Source organism: Urocitellus parryii, chromosome 6 (assembly GCF_045843805.1).
Source record: "Urocitellus parryii isolate mUroPar1 chromosome 6, mUroPar1.hap1, whole genome shotgun sequence".
In the NCBI taxonomy this organism is placed as follows: Eukaryota; Metazoa; Chordata; class Mammalia; order Rodentia; family Sciuridae; genus Urocitellus; species Urocitellus parryii.
Window position 1 is genome coordinate 71089370 of NC_135536.1, and position 16532 is coordinate 71105901.

At 42.5% G+C, this 16532-nt stretch overlaps 1 protein-coding gene across 1 annotated transcript; it reads right to left on the bottom strand.

Moving 5' to 3' along the window:
* Positions 1–14148: 14148 nt before the first annotated feature.
* Six6 (SIX homeobox 6) lies at positions 14149–16042 on the bottom strand. The gene is made up of 2 exons (XM_026385203.2): positions 15411–16042; positions 14149–14317 (listed from the first exon to the last, which is right to left on the bottom strand). Exons 1-2 carry the CDS (start codon positions 15980–15982, stop codon positions 14149–14151), a joined length of 741 nt encoding a protein of 246 aa, XP_026240988.1. The 5' UTR covers positions 15983–16042.
* Between the last annotated feature and the right edge of the window lie 490 nt (positions 16043–16532).

Below are 16532 nucleotides of genomic sequence, written 5' to 3' on the forward strand. Positions count from 1 at the left end.
CCCAGTTTGCCTGAGAAATTTCTAGGGACAGGCAACTTGAAACAAAAACGAAATAAATCAAAACAAGAACACATTGTTTTTTGAAATGGTCACCCATTCTCTCGCCTTCCCTCAGGGGCGAGCAATTTACTCACCTCCAAATTTCGGGCCACCAAATGCCAATAGCCAAGTGCCAATGTCTCGGCTTGACACAGAATCATGAGCCACCACACAGCTTTGTAGGTTCAAACAGCAATTCTTTATTCCCGATCTCACACCAGCCTCCACACACGTTCAGGGGCAATTCCCAATATGTCTGATCCCAAATCCTACTCCACGAGGCTTTTTCCAAATCCCGTTTTAATCTCACGAGAACTCAACGGGAACAAGCAGCAGGAACACCCTAATCCCAGCAGCAATAATCTTCAACCTCAACTTCCCCAAAACTCCTATTGTCACGCCCTAAACCCAAGGACGGAGATACTTCCTGCAGGAATACACCCTAATCCTGGATCCACCCTGGTGATTGAGCAGGGTCACCTTTCTCAAACACACAAGCAAGGTCGCAGCAAATTTCCAAGGCAAGTCCATTTAACATGGGGTACACTGGCAAGGATTACGATGCGTCATACCTACTTGGTAATGGCCCTCAGCAATTTTTTTAGTTATATTTTTTAACCTTCATACAAATCTAAAATTAAAATGTTGGCTTAGGATGGTGACCTGTGATACTCACTGTGGTCCACCATGCAGATAGAGAACTATCTATGGTTTTTAAAAATGTATCCTTATCCCCTTTTTTCAGCTGAGGTAATCATTCTCCCATCCCAGGACTCTGGCATTTCTTTCATTGCTCATAGAGTATCAAAGATTTCTAGTAGTGACTTAGAGAGACAACCTCAGCCAGTTCCTACTGGATCTTGGAGTGTAACTCATCATTGTTTGAATATTTGGATTTACTTACGAGGGCTAAGTGCTCCTTTCCTATTGGACATTCATTTACTGATAATTACTTCAACTGTGAAAAGGTGAAGAAACTTTCAATGTGAGTAGAAACCTGAAAATGCCTGTATATAGTAAGTAAACAATAGATGTTGGATGAATGATTATAGGATGATTGAATGAGTGAATGGATTTCTGACCAGTTTGAATGTCTATCATGGTGTTAATGATACCATTGGGGTATTGACAGTAATTGTTTCTTCACTAGAAGAATGAGACTTATGATTTATATAAACTAAGATTTTATAAGTTTACTACTTAAGATGTTGCAATGCAAATACCAAGCTGATCCTTTTACCTAAATGAAATGATATTTTAGTTAATTACAAATTAGACTCTAAATAGATTGTGTGTCGAAAGACCTGATTTTCAGTCTTAATCTAGAAGAATGATATTGTATGCCAAAATACATTCCACTGTCATGTATATCTAAAAAGAACAGATGGAAAAAAAATGAGATTGCTTTTTCTTCTCCCTTTGGTCTATAAAGCTGCTTACTTTTATTGATTATTAGCATTATCCATCATGGTGAGTTTTAAAATTTCATTTAGATGACAAAATATTTCAAGATATGAGGCCCATGATTGAAAAACAAAAGAAAGCCCTTGGATAAAAAGACTGGAGATGACTGGATCAAATATCTAAAATACTTTTCAATTTAACATTAACCTTATTTTCTCATTTTCAAAATACCCATCCAAAAATGTAAATTTCAATAAGTTCTGACAAAAGGACATTTTTTTCTTCATTGGAAAGAAAAACTGTGAATTAGTAGATGAAGAATATGAAGAATTCTGAATTCTCTGTTACACTTGATTTTTATGTGAAATAATTTTACTTGAACCCTTTGAATTTAGCTTCAATATCAGTGTCATTATCATCTCCAGGGCTATTTGTTCCATTTATTACAAACTCTGATAGAATTTACTAGAATAAGTAATGATTCACATGGTTAAACAAATTTAAATATATCATTTTGATCTTTAAATTACTTTTTTGCTTTACAATATATTTTATTATAATTATTAGCACTTATTAATTGTATAAGATAATTGGTTTCATTGTAACATTTTCATACATGCTTATGCATAGCATGCTTTGATCATATACACCTTCCCTATGACCCTCTCTTACCCACCCCCTTCCTGCTGGTCCCCTTTCCCTCTCTAACTTTCAGAGTCTGACTTATTCCACTAAGCAAAATTATTTCCAGTTCCAACCATTTTCTTGAAAATGACATGATTTCATTTTTCTTTAGAGACATAGCATTTTTCAAAACAAGAACACATGTCATCACTTATGCATATTTCATTAGAGGGTAAGTTTCTCCTTTCATCTTGTAGGTGAAGAATGATCTTTACCAAAAACTTCACTTTAGTTATTAGTTTATTCATTTAATTTTAATTTCACTTTTGAATAGGTAATGATTCACATGGTTAAACAAACTTAAAATATACAAAGTTATACATTGAAAAGTGTCCCTCTCATCTTGGGCCTCTATTTGTTTAGTTGCTCTACCAAACTTGAAACCACTGTATAGGTTCTTGTGCGTCCTTCCAGAGTTTATTTATTCAGATATGAGTAAATATAAACATAAGCTTTTATTCCCTCACCTTTAAAAAAATCTGATTGCTATCTTTCCCTAGCAATCAATGGGCTATTCTTTCTTTTATTTTGGCTTTGGGGAAAAATACTTTATTTTATTATTCTAGGGGTATGTAAGACAGTTAATAAAATATTTCATTTTTTTCCTTTGAACTTCAGCTCATTCAAAATAAAATTTCCTAATATAAAATATTATGATTCTAGCTATACTTCATGTTATGTTCATTTATTTATTCATTTATTCAGCAAAGATCTATTGAGTTTTCTGCTGAGTGAAAGATCCTGGAGAATCCTCAGTTCTTGGAGGATCAAAAATATTATGAATCTTGTTCTTGAAGAACAGATGGTATAGTGGGAAATATAAGATTTGAAGCTAAATAGCTATGAGAGATACATAAAATGCCTCAGCAGTTCAAACCAGGGAGCCATTAGTTAAATCCTATGGGTCAGGGAAGCTTCTGGGAGGAAATTGGCCTTTGAGCTGAGCCAGGAAAGTTAACTCTATGTACCTATGAAGGAAGAGGAAGAATAGTTCTGACGGTGACAGAAACTCAAAAGTAGTTTAAACAACAAAAGAAAAAGGAGGAGGATATCGTGTTAGCTACCTTAAACAAACCAGAGAGACAAGGCCAGAGCTGGCTTCAGCATGGAGCTGGCTTCAGCATCAATAGCACAAAAAGGATCCTTCCTGTAAGAGGTGACATGGCTGAGGTATGGTGTTCTTACTGGTCTCAATCCAAGAGTACAGAGAGATCTGCTTCTATACTTCCAATTCAGAATTTTTTTCCAAAAGGGCTGCCCTGCTTGGTGGTTAGACCCCACTGTGGGTTGGGGGATGGAAAATTCTATGTGACAGAAATATTGAAGTGGGGAGGGCCAGTTCCCTAAGGGTGCTGCTACCAGAAGAAGGTAGGAAGGGATGCAAGGCAGATGCAAAAATGGAGATCTATTTACAACTGCATCATGAACAAAGGAATGAAGACAGCAAATTGCAGGCCTTGCTCTGAATTTAGTGAGATCCATTATGTTCCAGAAGGCTAGGGTGACGCATCTATGGAACAGAAGTTAAGAAGGTACTCATTCTTGGATGCCAACCCTAAACTTGTAGGACATTGAGTAAATACTTCCTTAACTTTTATACCTCAGGCAATTTGATTACCTTAATCTAATCCTGGTCCTGTTAGAAGGAAGGGAGACTCCATAGATGACGATGAATAGGTTGCATAGTTTGAAGACCAGGTAGAGTGACTTTTTGAGGTAAACATTTTGATGGAGAGATGTAAGTAAAAGTCATAGTGCATGAATTAAGGAGGAGCATATAGAGAAGAAATGGGGGCAAATAATGTAGGCTACTCTCTCATAAAGTCTGATGGTAAAGGGAAGAATAGAAAAGGAATTGTGTCTTGAGATCAAAGCTTGAGAGGCCTGACTAGATGTTCTTATTTATTTATTTATTTATTTATTTTAAATATATTTTTTAAGTTGTCAATGGACCTTTATTTTTATTTATTTATATGCAGTGCTGAGAATCCAACCAAATGCCTCACACATGTTAGGCAAGCACTCTACCACTAAACTACCACCCCAGCCCCTTCATTTCATTTTCAATATTGCTGTTATATGACTTAAAAAACAGTCATCTACTTCATTGGAGTGATTTGAAGGGTTCTTGGCTTCCTTCCAAACCAAAATAATTTTCTACTAGCCTGATGTGATGTCTGAATTGCACCATTAGTGACTTGGGTTATTGAATTAAAGGATTATCTCCTAGCAGTTAGAAAGTACCATCTCAGGTCCCAATCTGTAGGTAATTCATTAAGCTTTTAGCAGCTATTTTTATGTGGATGTGAATTGGTTTATCTGACTTTTTTGGTGACTCCTGAGAATAGATTTTGATAAGGGGAGAGTGAAGAACACTGAAGGGCTTTTGACAATTTTGGGTTGGGACACTTGTAAGGAGGCAAAGTGGAGGGGGACTCCCAAAAGGATAGGTAAGGAGGTTCAAAGGGATAACCCCACCTGGTGGTTCTACCCAGGGCCAGTTCTCCATGAACAATCCTAAACTGTCCTCCTCCATCTACAAATCATTTTTAAAAATAGCTTTTTAATAGAACCCTGTTTTACTATTCTGGGAAAATGCACTGTCTCAGGTGATAGACAAGAATAATGGACTTGGGATCAGAAAATTGTTCTTATCACTCATTGTTTATGCAGAGGCAGAATTAACTTGAAGCAAATGATGCTTTGGCTTTGAGATACCTCACTTGCACAGGCCTCTTCTAATGTCCTAGTGATTTGCTCACATGATCTTGCATTTTTGGAAAATTTATAAAATAAGATAATTTAATTACAGTAGGCCACTGCCTCTTTCTATTCTTATCTTTCTTCTGTCTAGTTTCTCTCCTGCTGGGTGGCACTTGAATAACCATAGTTGGGGATCCAGTAGCTTACGGAGTTGGAACTTGAGTTGGAGGTGCAAGTAATTTGGGTTTGGTGATATATATTTTAATGATTTGTCTTCACTTCTTTATAAAGTTGTCAGCTGCTGAAGTGCAGGAATATCTTGCAGGAATATTCCTATTGCCCAATGTGCTGACTTTTTCCCTGCATTAACGTGTAAAGTACTAGACCACAAACTGATTAGTGAGGGTGTCATTGCAAAAATTAGTTAGGACAGGTCAAAGCATTTTGAAGTGACATGAAATCTTATTGATTACATGTGAAAGAAACTTCATTGAGGCTTTTCCAAATTTTATACCAATCCAAAAGTAATGTATGGCATTGCCAATAATGGGCTTTGAAGATAGAAGCAATTTGTCTAAACTATTAATAATAAAAATATTTAAATTAATCCACACTAGGGGAAAGATTGAATTATCTTTCTATTTGGGGCTGTTTTATGAAATTGTTGTCATAAAGAATCAATCAAAGAACATATAGAGAAAAAAATAGGGTAAAAAATTATTCTAGAGGTGTGTAAGACAGTTAATAAAATAATTTTGTTATTTGTCTGGATTTTATGGTTATATTTGTTAGGTTTTTAAAATTTGTAATTGTGTGGTTTCTTTTCTCATACCCAATTTTGTACATATAATTTTGTATCTTTCATCTTAAAGAGTGTCTTTCCCCCTCCAAGTTGTAAAAACTTAAGGTCCTACAAGATCCAGATTCTTCCCTGGTCCTGTGACTTTGTAATGTGAGCCCCAGTTTCCTTAACTAAAAGGTAGGAGTCACCCTATTTGCTGACTTATCTAACGAAGTTCTTGAGAGTGAGATGGTGCAGGTGAAAGGATTTTATTATTAATTCTACAGCTCCAGGGGCTGGGATTGTGGCTCAGCGGTAGAGCGCTTGCCTAGCATGCACAGGCCCTGGGTTCGATCCTCAGCATCACATAAAAATAAATGAATGGAATAAAGGTATTGTGTCCAACTACAACTAAAGAAAATCAATCAATCAATAAGTAAATAATTCTACAGATCCATACAAATACATGTAAAGTGAGATCATTGCTTCTTCATCAAAGAAACAAGCCTTTTATTTTCCCCAAGAGGTTATGTTACTTCTCAGTGACCATACTTTATTTTTTTAAAATATCTTTATTTTTTATTTATTTATTTTTATATGGTGCTGAGGATCGAACCCAGAGACTCATACATGCAAGGCAAGCTCTCTACCACTGAGCCACAATCCCAGTCAGTGACCATGCTTTATATCTGGGGTTATGTTGACTTGCAATGTGGGCAGGGATCTTGGAGAGCTTCACATCAATGCCAAGCAGCCCTAGGCAAGGTAGAGAGCCTAGGAAAGAATAATGGTGCACTAGCATAAGCCCATCTATTGCCACTGATGGAAAAACTTGGGTCACTCCTGGGGATGGTGAAAAGAAGATGCTTTAGATACTGAGGACAGCATTTAGCATTTAAATTCAGCTTGGCTAGGGGGAGGGGTTATAGTGTAGCTCACCGGTAAACCAGGTGTTTTACATGCATGAGGCTCTGAGTTAAATTCCCAGCACCATTCACAAAGTCAACAATATTATGAATATGCCAATGACACTTATTACAAGAGAGTCATATAGCACTTCTTTGCCTTAATATTTAACCAGGAGAGTGGGAAAAGGGAAGTTCCATTCTCTCAACATCTATTATATGTGAGGGTCTATGAGAGGTGTTTTATATTCATTATTCCAGTAATATTCATAATATCCCTGAATATTATCAATTTCATTCTATGGCGGTAAAAACTAAATCTCAAAGTGTTGAGTGACTTGTCCAAATTCATAGCAATTAGGTACTTCAAACCAGGTTCATTTGATTTACCTGTCAGGTGTCAATCCATCGCTACAGTATCTTTACAAAATAGACTTATTTTTCCTATTTATTTGTCTATTTTAAACTGATGAATCCTGCTCACACAGTCAAGATTACCTGAAAAAAATTTTGATGTCTAGTATGCATGCATAGGTCTTTGGTTCAAATATATAATTTATAATGAATTTATAAAAAGTGAAGAGTACACCTGATACAATAAAACATGCTTTAAATGGTGCTTAATTTAAATAGGCAGATCATTAAAAAGAATCTTAATGTTTGCAATATCAAATTAATGTATGCCACCTGAACTTAGGTGTTTGATTTCATGTTAGAAAATTCAAAATTAATCTCTTCAGAAAAAATTATACATATATGTACGTGTGTATATATGTATATATATGTAAATATATATATAAAATCAGAATACTCAGGTTGCTGATTGACAGTTCCAGGCTAAAATGACTTTCCAGGAGGCAGCCTTATATATATTTTATCGGAATTAAAAATTATACGCAGTTCACTGCTTCGTCCATTAAAATTTAAAATTGGGATGAGTTTGTTATCAAGTAGATTTTCATAGAGTCTTTGCAATTTAAGATTTTAATGAAAACTGTGGTTTATCCCGTTCCAGGTTAGCTTAAGCATGAGGGTGGGATGCCAATTCTCTGTCTTAAAAGTGGACCCCTTGTCTGAATTTGAGATTTGTGTGTGTGTGTGTGTGTGTGTGTGTTTACTTTTTAAAGGTAAAGGTGGAAGAAGGATAAAGGAGAGGGCAGTGGGGAGGCAGAAAGAAAGGGAAGGGTATTATTGTCTTAGTTTATTTCTCCTGGAAAGAAACAAATACCTTAGACTGAGCAATTCACAAATGAAGAATTTATACAGTTAGGGAGGTGGGAAGTGCAGGATCAAGGGCTCAGCAGATTTGCGACTGGTAAGTGCTGGAGTTCTCTGCTTGTAAGATGGTCTCTTCATCTGGCTGGGGCTGGGGCTCAGTGATAAAGCACTCACATAGCATGCATAAGGCACCACATAAAAATGAAATAAAGATGTGGATGTGTAACCGACGTGATTCTGCAATCTGCATTTGGGGTAAAATTGGGAGTCAAAACCCACTTCAATCTAATGTATGAAATATGATATGTCAAGAGCTTTGTAATGTTGTGAACAACCAATAAAAAAAATGAAATAAAGATATTGTGTCCATCTGCAACTAAAAAATAAACATTATTTTAAAAAAGATAGTCTCTTCTTGCTGCATGGTAGAAAGGTAGAAAAGAGACTAGCAGTCAAGTTTTTTTTTTTTTTTTTTTTTTTTTAATAAAGGCAGTACCATTCATGAGGGCAGAGCTTTCACGATTTAATCACTTCCTTATAATAGGCCCCATCTTTTAATACTATTGCACTGGGAATTAAGTTTCAACATGAATTTTGGAAGGATAGAAACATTCAAAACACAGCACTTATCATGGAGGTGGAAACCTTTATTACTCTATAACAAAAATATTAGAAATTCTATTTTATAGTCTTTAGTGAGTGTAATGGCTAGACTTTTTGAAACCTAAGGGAATGACTCTCGCCCTAATGTTTGGGAAATGTGTTGTGTGAGAAGAATATTTTCATGTTATGAACTCAAAACCACTGGATTTTGAAAAACCATAGGCTCAGAGGGATAGAACTCAACAAGCCAGTCAGCGACCTGGGAGGATTTAAATAAACTTTGGGTTCAGCCAGTATGTCATCTTTGCTGTTCAAATAAGCTCAGATCTATCAGAGGTTCTCCACTAATGTGGATTAGGCCGGTTTCAAGGAAGATTCATTAATTCACTCAGGTTTAAAGTACTCATTGAGCACGTACTACTCAGTCTAGGCGCTGGGTGTACAAAGATGAATAAATTCTGTCCTTGCCCTTGAAGAGGAGATTTTATGGAGGAAGGGAGTCCAACGGGCAAATAAATACACAAAAAGATGTTAGAAGCATTAAAACCACCATTTAGATAAAGTGTAATCTGAGCATTAAGGAGGAAGTGAACAATTTTCTGTGGGCGGCTCACTGGTTCAAGAGAAAGTTGGTGGAGATAGGGTAAATTTGGTGGCTTGACCGTTTAGTGGCCCAGGTAGAGGGCAGTATGTGGACAGAGCAAAGTACCCCGCAAGCGGAAACAGCGTGAGCAGAGGCACGGAGGCGTGAAACTGCCTGTGCTGCCCTGGGATCGCCCTCACCACCCTTTGTCTTCGGACAAGGCGGTGAAAGGGGAAAGGAAACCACTTGGGTACGTCTAAAGATGTTTGGGAATATAAATCCTAGCAGAGACAGGATCAAGGCAGGATCTAGAGAGCTGCGAGCCAGGATGCACCCTGAAATGTCTAAGAGTTGAGAAAGGGAAACGGGAGTCTCAAGGTTTCCGAAAGAAGGGGGGTCCCGGTGGCTTGCCAGGCTTAAACATGCGGTTTGTTCCTCGTAGTGCACTGCTCCCTGTCTCCTCCGGGACAGCTGAGCCTCTGCCGGCTGCGCAAACCCCCCTGGAGGTCCCAGTGCCTGCATATCCCGCTCCGTGGGTCTGAAACCTCTCAGCTTTTTCACCCTGGCCCAGCATCTAGCTCTGCGCCGCCTACAGCCAGGGGCTACAGCTACTGCGGTGGGGCTAGCGGTCCGGGCAAGACTCGCGCAGGCCTAGGCCCGAAGCGCGCGCAGACACTTGCGCAGGCCCAGACCCGCGCGGCGGCCCTGCATCGCTTAACTGAGGCTCTAGCAGAGCCCAGCCGTCGGCGCGGCCCTCGTCTCCATGGTTCCTGGAGCGCTCACTTGGGTGTGTATTTTGCTCACCTTGGTTTTTATTTAACCCCGTCCCCAGGTTTTGAGAGGTTTCTCTCCCCGAGCTAGTTGAGTGTGGCCGTCACAACAGGAGTGGCTCGAGGCCTACAGTGTGCGAGCTCCCCGGGTGCTGGATGGAAAAGGTGGGTGCGCAGAGTTGCCTCCCCTCAGAGTTGCGATCCGAGCCCGGAGGAAGGGGCACGTTCCCGGCAACTGTGGGTCCGGGCCAGCCTTCTCCTTCGGAATGAAGTTCAGGCCCCACCATTTCGCACAGGACCGCCTCCCCGAGGGGACCCACGCGCCCGCCGCTCCTGCTGCCGCTTTCCATCGGGCCTCCAGGAGGCCTCCCGGCCGCTGCCGCCCGTCCCTCGCGCCGGGCTCCAGGGGTGGCCGCGCGACGGAGGGCCGCGCCTCGGCGCCCGGGCCAGTGCGCGGACAATGACCCCTTCTCCCCTCTCTGCCTCCTTCTCCTGACACCGCCCCTTCTTTGCCCGCAGGCAAACCTATTAGCCATTCAGGCCGACAAAACCCCGCGGCCCCGCGCATTGTCCCGCCGAGCGCCCGGCCGCTGTCATTAGCCCTGATTACGCTGAGCCGCCTGACAGCCCCGCGGGCCGCCCGGCAGACCCCCCATTCACCGCCGCCCCCCGGCCCCGCCTCACAATGGGAGCGGAAATCGTCCGCGCTCCCGCGTCCCCGCTGAATAGAGCCAAAAGCTGCTTCTCTCCTCCTCCCGCCCCATTCACATTCTCTTTGGATACAATATTTTTTTCCTTTTTGTTAAAATTAGGGAGAGAGAACGAGGTCAAGGAAGACTTAGCCTGAGCTCTTTGCCTGTCATTTGTTTAATGTAAACAAAGAGCAAGTCCTCCCCCACCCAAGCCTCTCCTCCCCACCCTCTCAGATTTTTATAAACAAACTGGTGAAGGGGAAGAGGGGGTGGGCAGCGGCGGGTGGAAGCCGAGTGGGTCATTAAGTGGAGGCGACAGGAACTGCGGCATTTGGGGAGCAGGGCCATCGGTTTTCTTTCTTTTTTTGGTGGAACTGAAGGCTGATTGGAATAGTTATTACAAGCGGTAAAAGAACCTGATCGGAGACTTGGGGTAAAATCCTGACATTGGTCAAGTCTCTTGAAATGTAAAAATGCTTCGTTCTACTCTGCCTCCGGAGTAACTGCTTTGGGGGCAACTGTGATAAAAGAATTGCAGAAGAAAGGAAACTCATCATATGGAAATATCTCCAAATTCAGAACGTTAAGACTTTCTACATTTTATTGATTAAAAGAACCCTGTCTGGAACAAGATGAAATTGATATGGGGGGGGGGCTTAAAAAGAAATCTTTTATAATAATGTTCATGGGAAAATTTGGACCTTTAAATAAAAGAAATCTCAAAAAAAAATCTGAAGATCTGGATTAATTTCCAGTATGTGGTCGCCAAATAACTGATTATTTACAAAGGCAGTTAGGTGTCACCAGATTTCACATAAACTTTGTGTGTGTGTGTGTGTGTGTGTGCTGGGGATTGAACCTAGGGCCTTGTGCATGTGAGGTGAGCACTCTACCAACTGAGCTATACATATCCCCAGCTCCAGATAAATACTTTTTAAAAGAACCTTTAAAAATGCATGAACTACTTAAGATTCTAAAGTGAAATTAGAGGAACAAATCTCCAGATTATTGAAACATTATAGCCACTTTATAATGTAATCCTTAGGGAGCATGTTAATTTAAGTAAATGATAGACGTAGTTTAAAGGCTTTCACTAAAGCAGAAAGTTGAAAACAACAACAAACAAAAAACCAACTTCCACCACTGTTTGGCCTTCTTGCTTTCTCCAAACAAGTGTCATTTAAAAATACTTTTCTAAGAGAAAGCTTAGTTCCTAGAAGTGTTACCTGTTTCCTTTAAAATGAAGAATGGGCATTTCTTTCTGCTTCTAGACATCATTTGAACTGATAAGTGGGTTGGAATCTTTAGAATATCATTTTTTTTTACATTATTCCACTCATTAATTCTTTCCTTTTCCTTTTGGACCTGGAATCATCAAGTTAAGAGAGAAAGTTTGCCAAACAAAGTCCTCCAAATGCTGGTTCGGGGCAACTCCATAGCTAGGATGGGATGGAGCTGGGGCACAAGACTGGAAATCACTGGATTTTTCATAGAAGCGCAATACTGCTTGGTAGATTCAGGACTATGGTGAGGTAATAGAGGCATTTAGAGTGCAAAATTTACGGAGACATTCAGATTCCTGGCACTTACATGACCTTGAAAGTGAATGGCTCCTTAAAATTTGCATTCTAGGTGCCTCCCAGGCCTCACTGTAGCCCTGTCCTGCTCCTGGGCATTTGAGGAACTAGTGGAACTACTATGTGCTCTAGGAAACAAACTTCAGTCTGGAAAGAGCTCTATCATGTTAGCCATTCAGGACCTACAGGAAGGCATTTGCTTGCTTTTGGGAAGAACACCAATTTGATCACAAAGGGTTTCTCAATGCTTCAGTCTAGGGCTCTTGTGCAAGAAGGAGTTTTGATTTTTAAAAATTCTCCAAAAAGGGCCACTTTGTGCAATGACAGTCATTTATAAAGTTCAGATGAGCCAAATCTGTTTAAGTAATTTAGAAATCAAAAATCAATCCTTCCTGGGCTTTCAAAGTATATCTTGCCATTTGACTGCATTTTGTTTTCCATTACTTCAATTATTTTGGTTGGTTTGCAGTTCAACATATCTGCCTAAATCATCCACTAGTTAGCAGGCTTCTGACCCAAAGAACATCTAAGGACTGAGAGGTAAATTGAAAGGACTCTAAGGGGGTGGGGAGAGAAGTCCAGCTCAAGTGATTTAAAGATCAGTGTCAAATTTTATAATATGCAATCTGTTTCACTAGGTTAAAAGCTTAGGAGACTCTTTGGATAGCATTTCCTTTCTTAGTGTCAGAATAGTAGTACGTGTATGTGTGTGTGTATGTGTGTGTGTGTGTGTGTGTGTGTGTGTGTATTTAGAAGGAAAAATTAATGCTAGGAATATTTTATATTTTTAATTGAAGCTATTACTAGGAGAGTGAGGCTCTTGGTCACTTATGTTTAATGTGGAATCAGACTTTTAAAAGGTTTATCATTTTTCTGAAGTCTTGTCTTACCCTCAATTTGTGACACAATTCTATACTACCCTCCATCTTGGTATCTGTCTGGTTAAAAATCATTCGTTAGATTAAAACTAAGTTCTGCAGCAAAAAAAAAAAAAAAAAAAAAAAAAAAAAAAAAAAAAAAAAAAAGAAAGAAAGAAAGAAAGAAAGAAAGAAAGAAAAGGGGGAAAAAAGCTAGTTAGTTACCTATGACCTCTCCTATTTTCTTTATTTTTTGGTCTTATTTTAATAAAAGCTCAATTCTAAATGGAGTGTATGCTCACTTAGCATGATCATGAGTGCTCACTACCTGAGAGGGGCCTCAAAGGAGATGGAAAGCCTTTTTGTTACCGAATATATGGCAGGATGGTTTTGCTTTTTTATAAAATTGGATCTATTATTAGAGCCCAGTCTGGCTTCCCAAACTGTTCCTGCTTCATAAAAATTAATGTTGGTGGACAAACCCTAATTACCTGACCTGGGGATGTGGGGGGTTGCCTTACAGAGCATACTCATGTTGCCTGTTTCTAGGTTTAAATATATCATAGTGTGTATATATGTATGCATATGCATACTTACATACATACATATTACAACTTGGCTTGGCAGATGGTTATGGACCTACCATTAGTTGTTTTAGAAATACACTGGGAGACCCCAGAGATGGCCTAAGATACAGAGAAAACCCTGATGAGACTATTTGCAGGAGAGTTCATTCCTGCATGCCTGATTAAGGAAATAAGAATGATCTTTAAAAAAAAAAATCTGAGCAGCTCCCTTAATTAAGAAAGGTTGTCCACCAAGTTGTTTTATTGTTTGGCTTCTCCACACAGAATGCACCAGCTTGCGTTTAGAAACAGCAAGTTCCCCAAGCTACAGAGAAACCTACCATGGCAGTCTCTTAAATAAGTAAACAGCATATATATGTTTTGTTAAAAAAAAACTTTAAAGCAAAAGTTATACATATATAACAGCGTCCTTTCGACGTGAAATACCCACAAGAGACTCAGGGCAGGCGCTCAGCGTGCAGTTCGGGTTCCGAAGACTTCTTCGCAGCAAAATCCTTGGGAAAAAGCAAAGCGAGGACAACGGGGCGCTGCCGTCAGGCCTCACCGCGGGCGCCTGTGATAGCGGCGGAAGGGCGCCACTGGAGTTGGGCGGACCGTGGAGCCGACACTGAAACCCAAGCCCGCGGGTCCCTGGCCACCTGGCTTCCGTCGTGGTGTATTTGTTGGTCTTTCATCCTCTTTTCCGCTTCATTGTTTATCTCGTTTTTACACGGGATTCTGTTTCTGAGCGTGCTGGTTGGACAGCTTAGATGTCGCATTCACTGTCGCTGGATGTGATGGAGATGGCCGAAGTGGCCGCCTTGCTGGATAGACTAGCGGCCGGACTGGTGGAGACACCCAACACCTCCGGAGTGCCCTCGCCCTCGGCCCGTAGAGCCCGCCCGGAGCCTTGCGACAGAACCTGCTGCTGTAGTCTACGGGGAAGGAAGGGGACACGGGTCACACTGCGGAAAGTTGCCGCCGCCCGTCGTCTCCTTTTTCCACCCCCTCCCCCGGCCCGCATTCCTTCAGCCCCGTGACCAGATGATCTTCCTCAGACCCTGGCAATTAAGGTGGGGAAGGAGAACCGACAGAGGTCAAGCGGGAGTCCTTGGCCGCTTCTTGGCAGAGTCCTGCAATTGCCTCCGCCCCCTACGTTCCCTTTCTCTGCTCCACTTCCCCTGCCTTTGGTCTTTCCTAGTTGTTCCCTACCTTTGGGAGACTCACAGGACTCTAAGGAAATAGCCGAGGTGTGGATGAATAGGACAGATAAGGCTTCGGACTTGGGACACCCTTCCCAGTAGTGCATCTGTCTCGGACTAACCTCTGACTCAGTACCCGCGAGGCTCGGTCCGCTCCTGCTAAAGGCAAAAATTGCTGCCTGAGGGTCGCACGGAGAGTTTGGGCCTGGGGAACGAGGCAGAGCCCTTGGCCAAAATGTTTTGACTAATGGAGATCCACACGTTCAGTAACGAAAAACCTGGGCCAACTAGTTTGTTCTTTTGAGGCTAGTCGCGCATGGGAAGAAGAAAACTCGACTTTGCACTTAGGAATAGGAGTCCTCTCAAAAACCATTTTCAAACCATTAGAGAAGGAGGCACCTGGGCTTTAAAAATGATAACCTGAAGCTGACACGTAATAAGCCAGGCTTTCCTTAATAGTAGGAGCCTGGGCCCCGGCTGACAAGAATTAGATTTAGACCTTGGAGTCTCCCGATCTTTTCTAGGATTTTAATCTTTATTTCTCTCCTGCCGACCCCTCTTCATGAAGCCTTAGTTTGGCGACCGAGGCTAGCTGCTATAGTGACCCTGATACGCCGTGAACGATAGAGAAGTTGAGGAACTAGGTGACCATAGGGAACACGCGCACGACAGCCCAAAGCTCAGTGGGCTCCTAAACCGAGGATAGAATGTGCTCCCAACTGCTGAGATTTGAATCGGATTCTCCAAGCATCAGGTACCTCGCCAAGAATGTCTCCACCCGCCCCCTTCCCTGGCTCACTAAGCGCGGAGGCCGCTAGTTACCGACCTGTTCTTGGCTGCAGCCGCCCGGTCCCTTTGTCGGCGGTTTTTGAACCAGTTGCCCACCTGCGTGGGGGTCAGTCCCGTTGCCTGGGCGAGCTCGCGCTTTTTGCTGGGGTTGGGATATGGGTCCTGCAGATACCACTCTCGGAGCAGGTGTCGCGTGCGCTCCTTGAAGCAATGTGTCTTCTGTTCGCCATCCCAAATGGTACGCGGCAGCGGGAACTTCTTCCTTACACGATACTTGTCCACTGGCCCCAGCGGCCGTCCGCGCAGCTTCTCCGCCTCCTGGTAGTGCGCTTCAAGCCATAGTGCCTGCAGCTTAGCGTGCGACTCCTTGGTGAACTTGTGGTTTTCCAGGATATGGTAAAGCTCGCGGTAGTTGCCACCGTGAAAGGCCACGATGGCTCTCGCGCGCAGCACCGACTCGTTCTTGTTGAGGGCTTCACAGGCCGCAGGGGCCACGGGCAGCGACCAGAGGAAGCGACCCAAGCGCTCTACATCGCCGCTCTCCTCCAGCGTCTCACATACCCCGGCCACTTGCTGGGGGCTGAAATTCAAGATGGGTAGCTGAAACATTGAGGCAGCGCCGGCAGCTGTAGGGACACTGAGCCCGGGGCCGGACACACAGCAGATGCCCGCGGGCCAGGGCGGGTGCGCCAGGCTCTTCTCCGCGAGGCGCCTTGGGGTTACACCGCCGGGGCTGCAGTGGCGGCACAACGGCCAGGAGCTAGCGTCCCCGACTGGAGGAGGTTCGGCTCGGCTTGGCTCAGGCACGCAGGCAGGCTAGCTGGCGCGACTACTGGGGTGGGCGGATTGGCGGCGCGGGCGCCATGGAGACCCCCTGTCAGTCACTGGTCGGCTCTGCCAATCAAGGCTGCGACCAGTGCGCCCTGGCCATTTCAGCACCTCCCAGCACTCGACAGCGCCCGCTGTTCGCCGGTGGACTTTTCCTCAGTATTTCATTGAACCCAGAGGATGAAAAGACGTAATGAGTGGCTGGAAAGAAAACAAGTAAGAGCGACAGCGTTTCGCTCTCCCCCTCTCCTCCTGCCTGGGCCCTCCCTCTTTTTTCCCCATCAAAGAGGCAGGGATGCTACAGGAATTCACTTTGGGGTTATGCGATGCC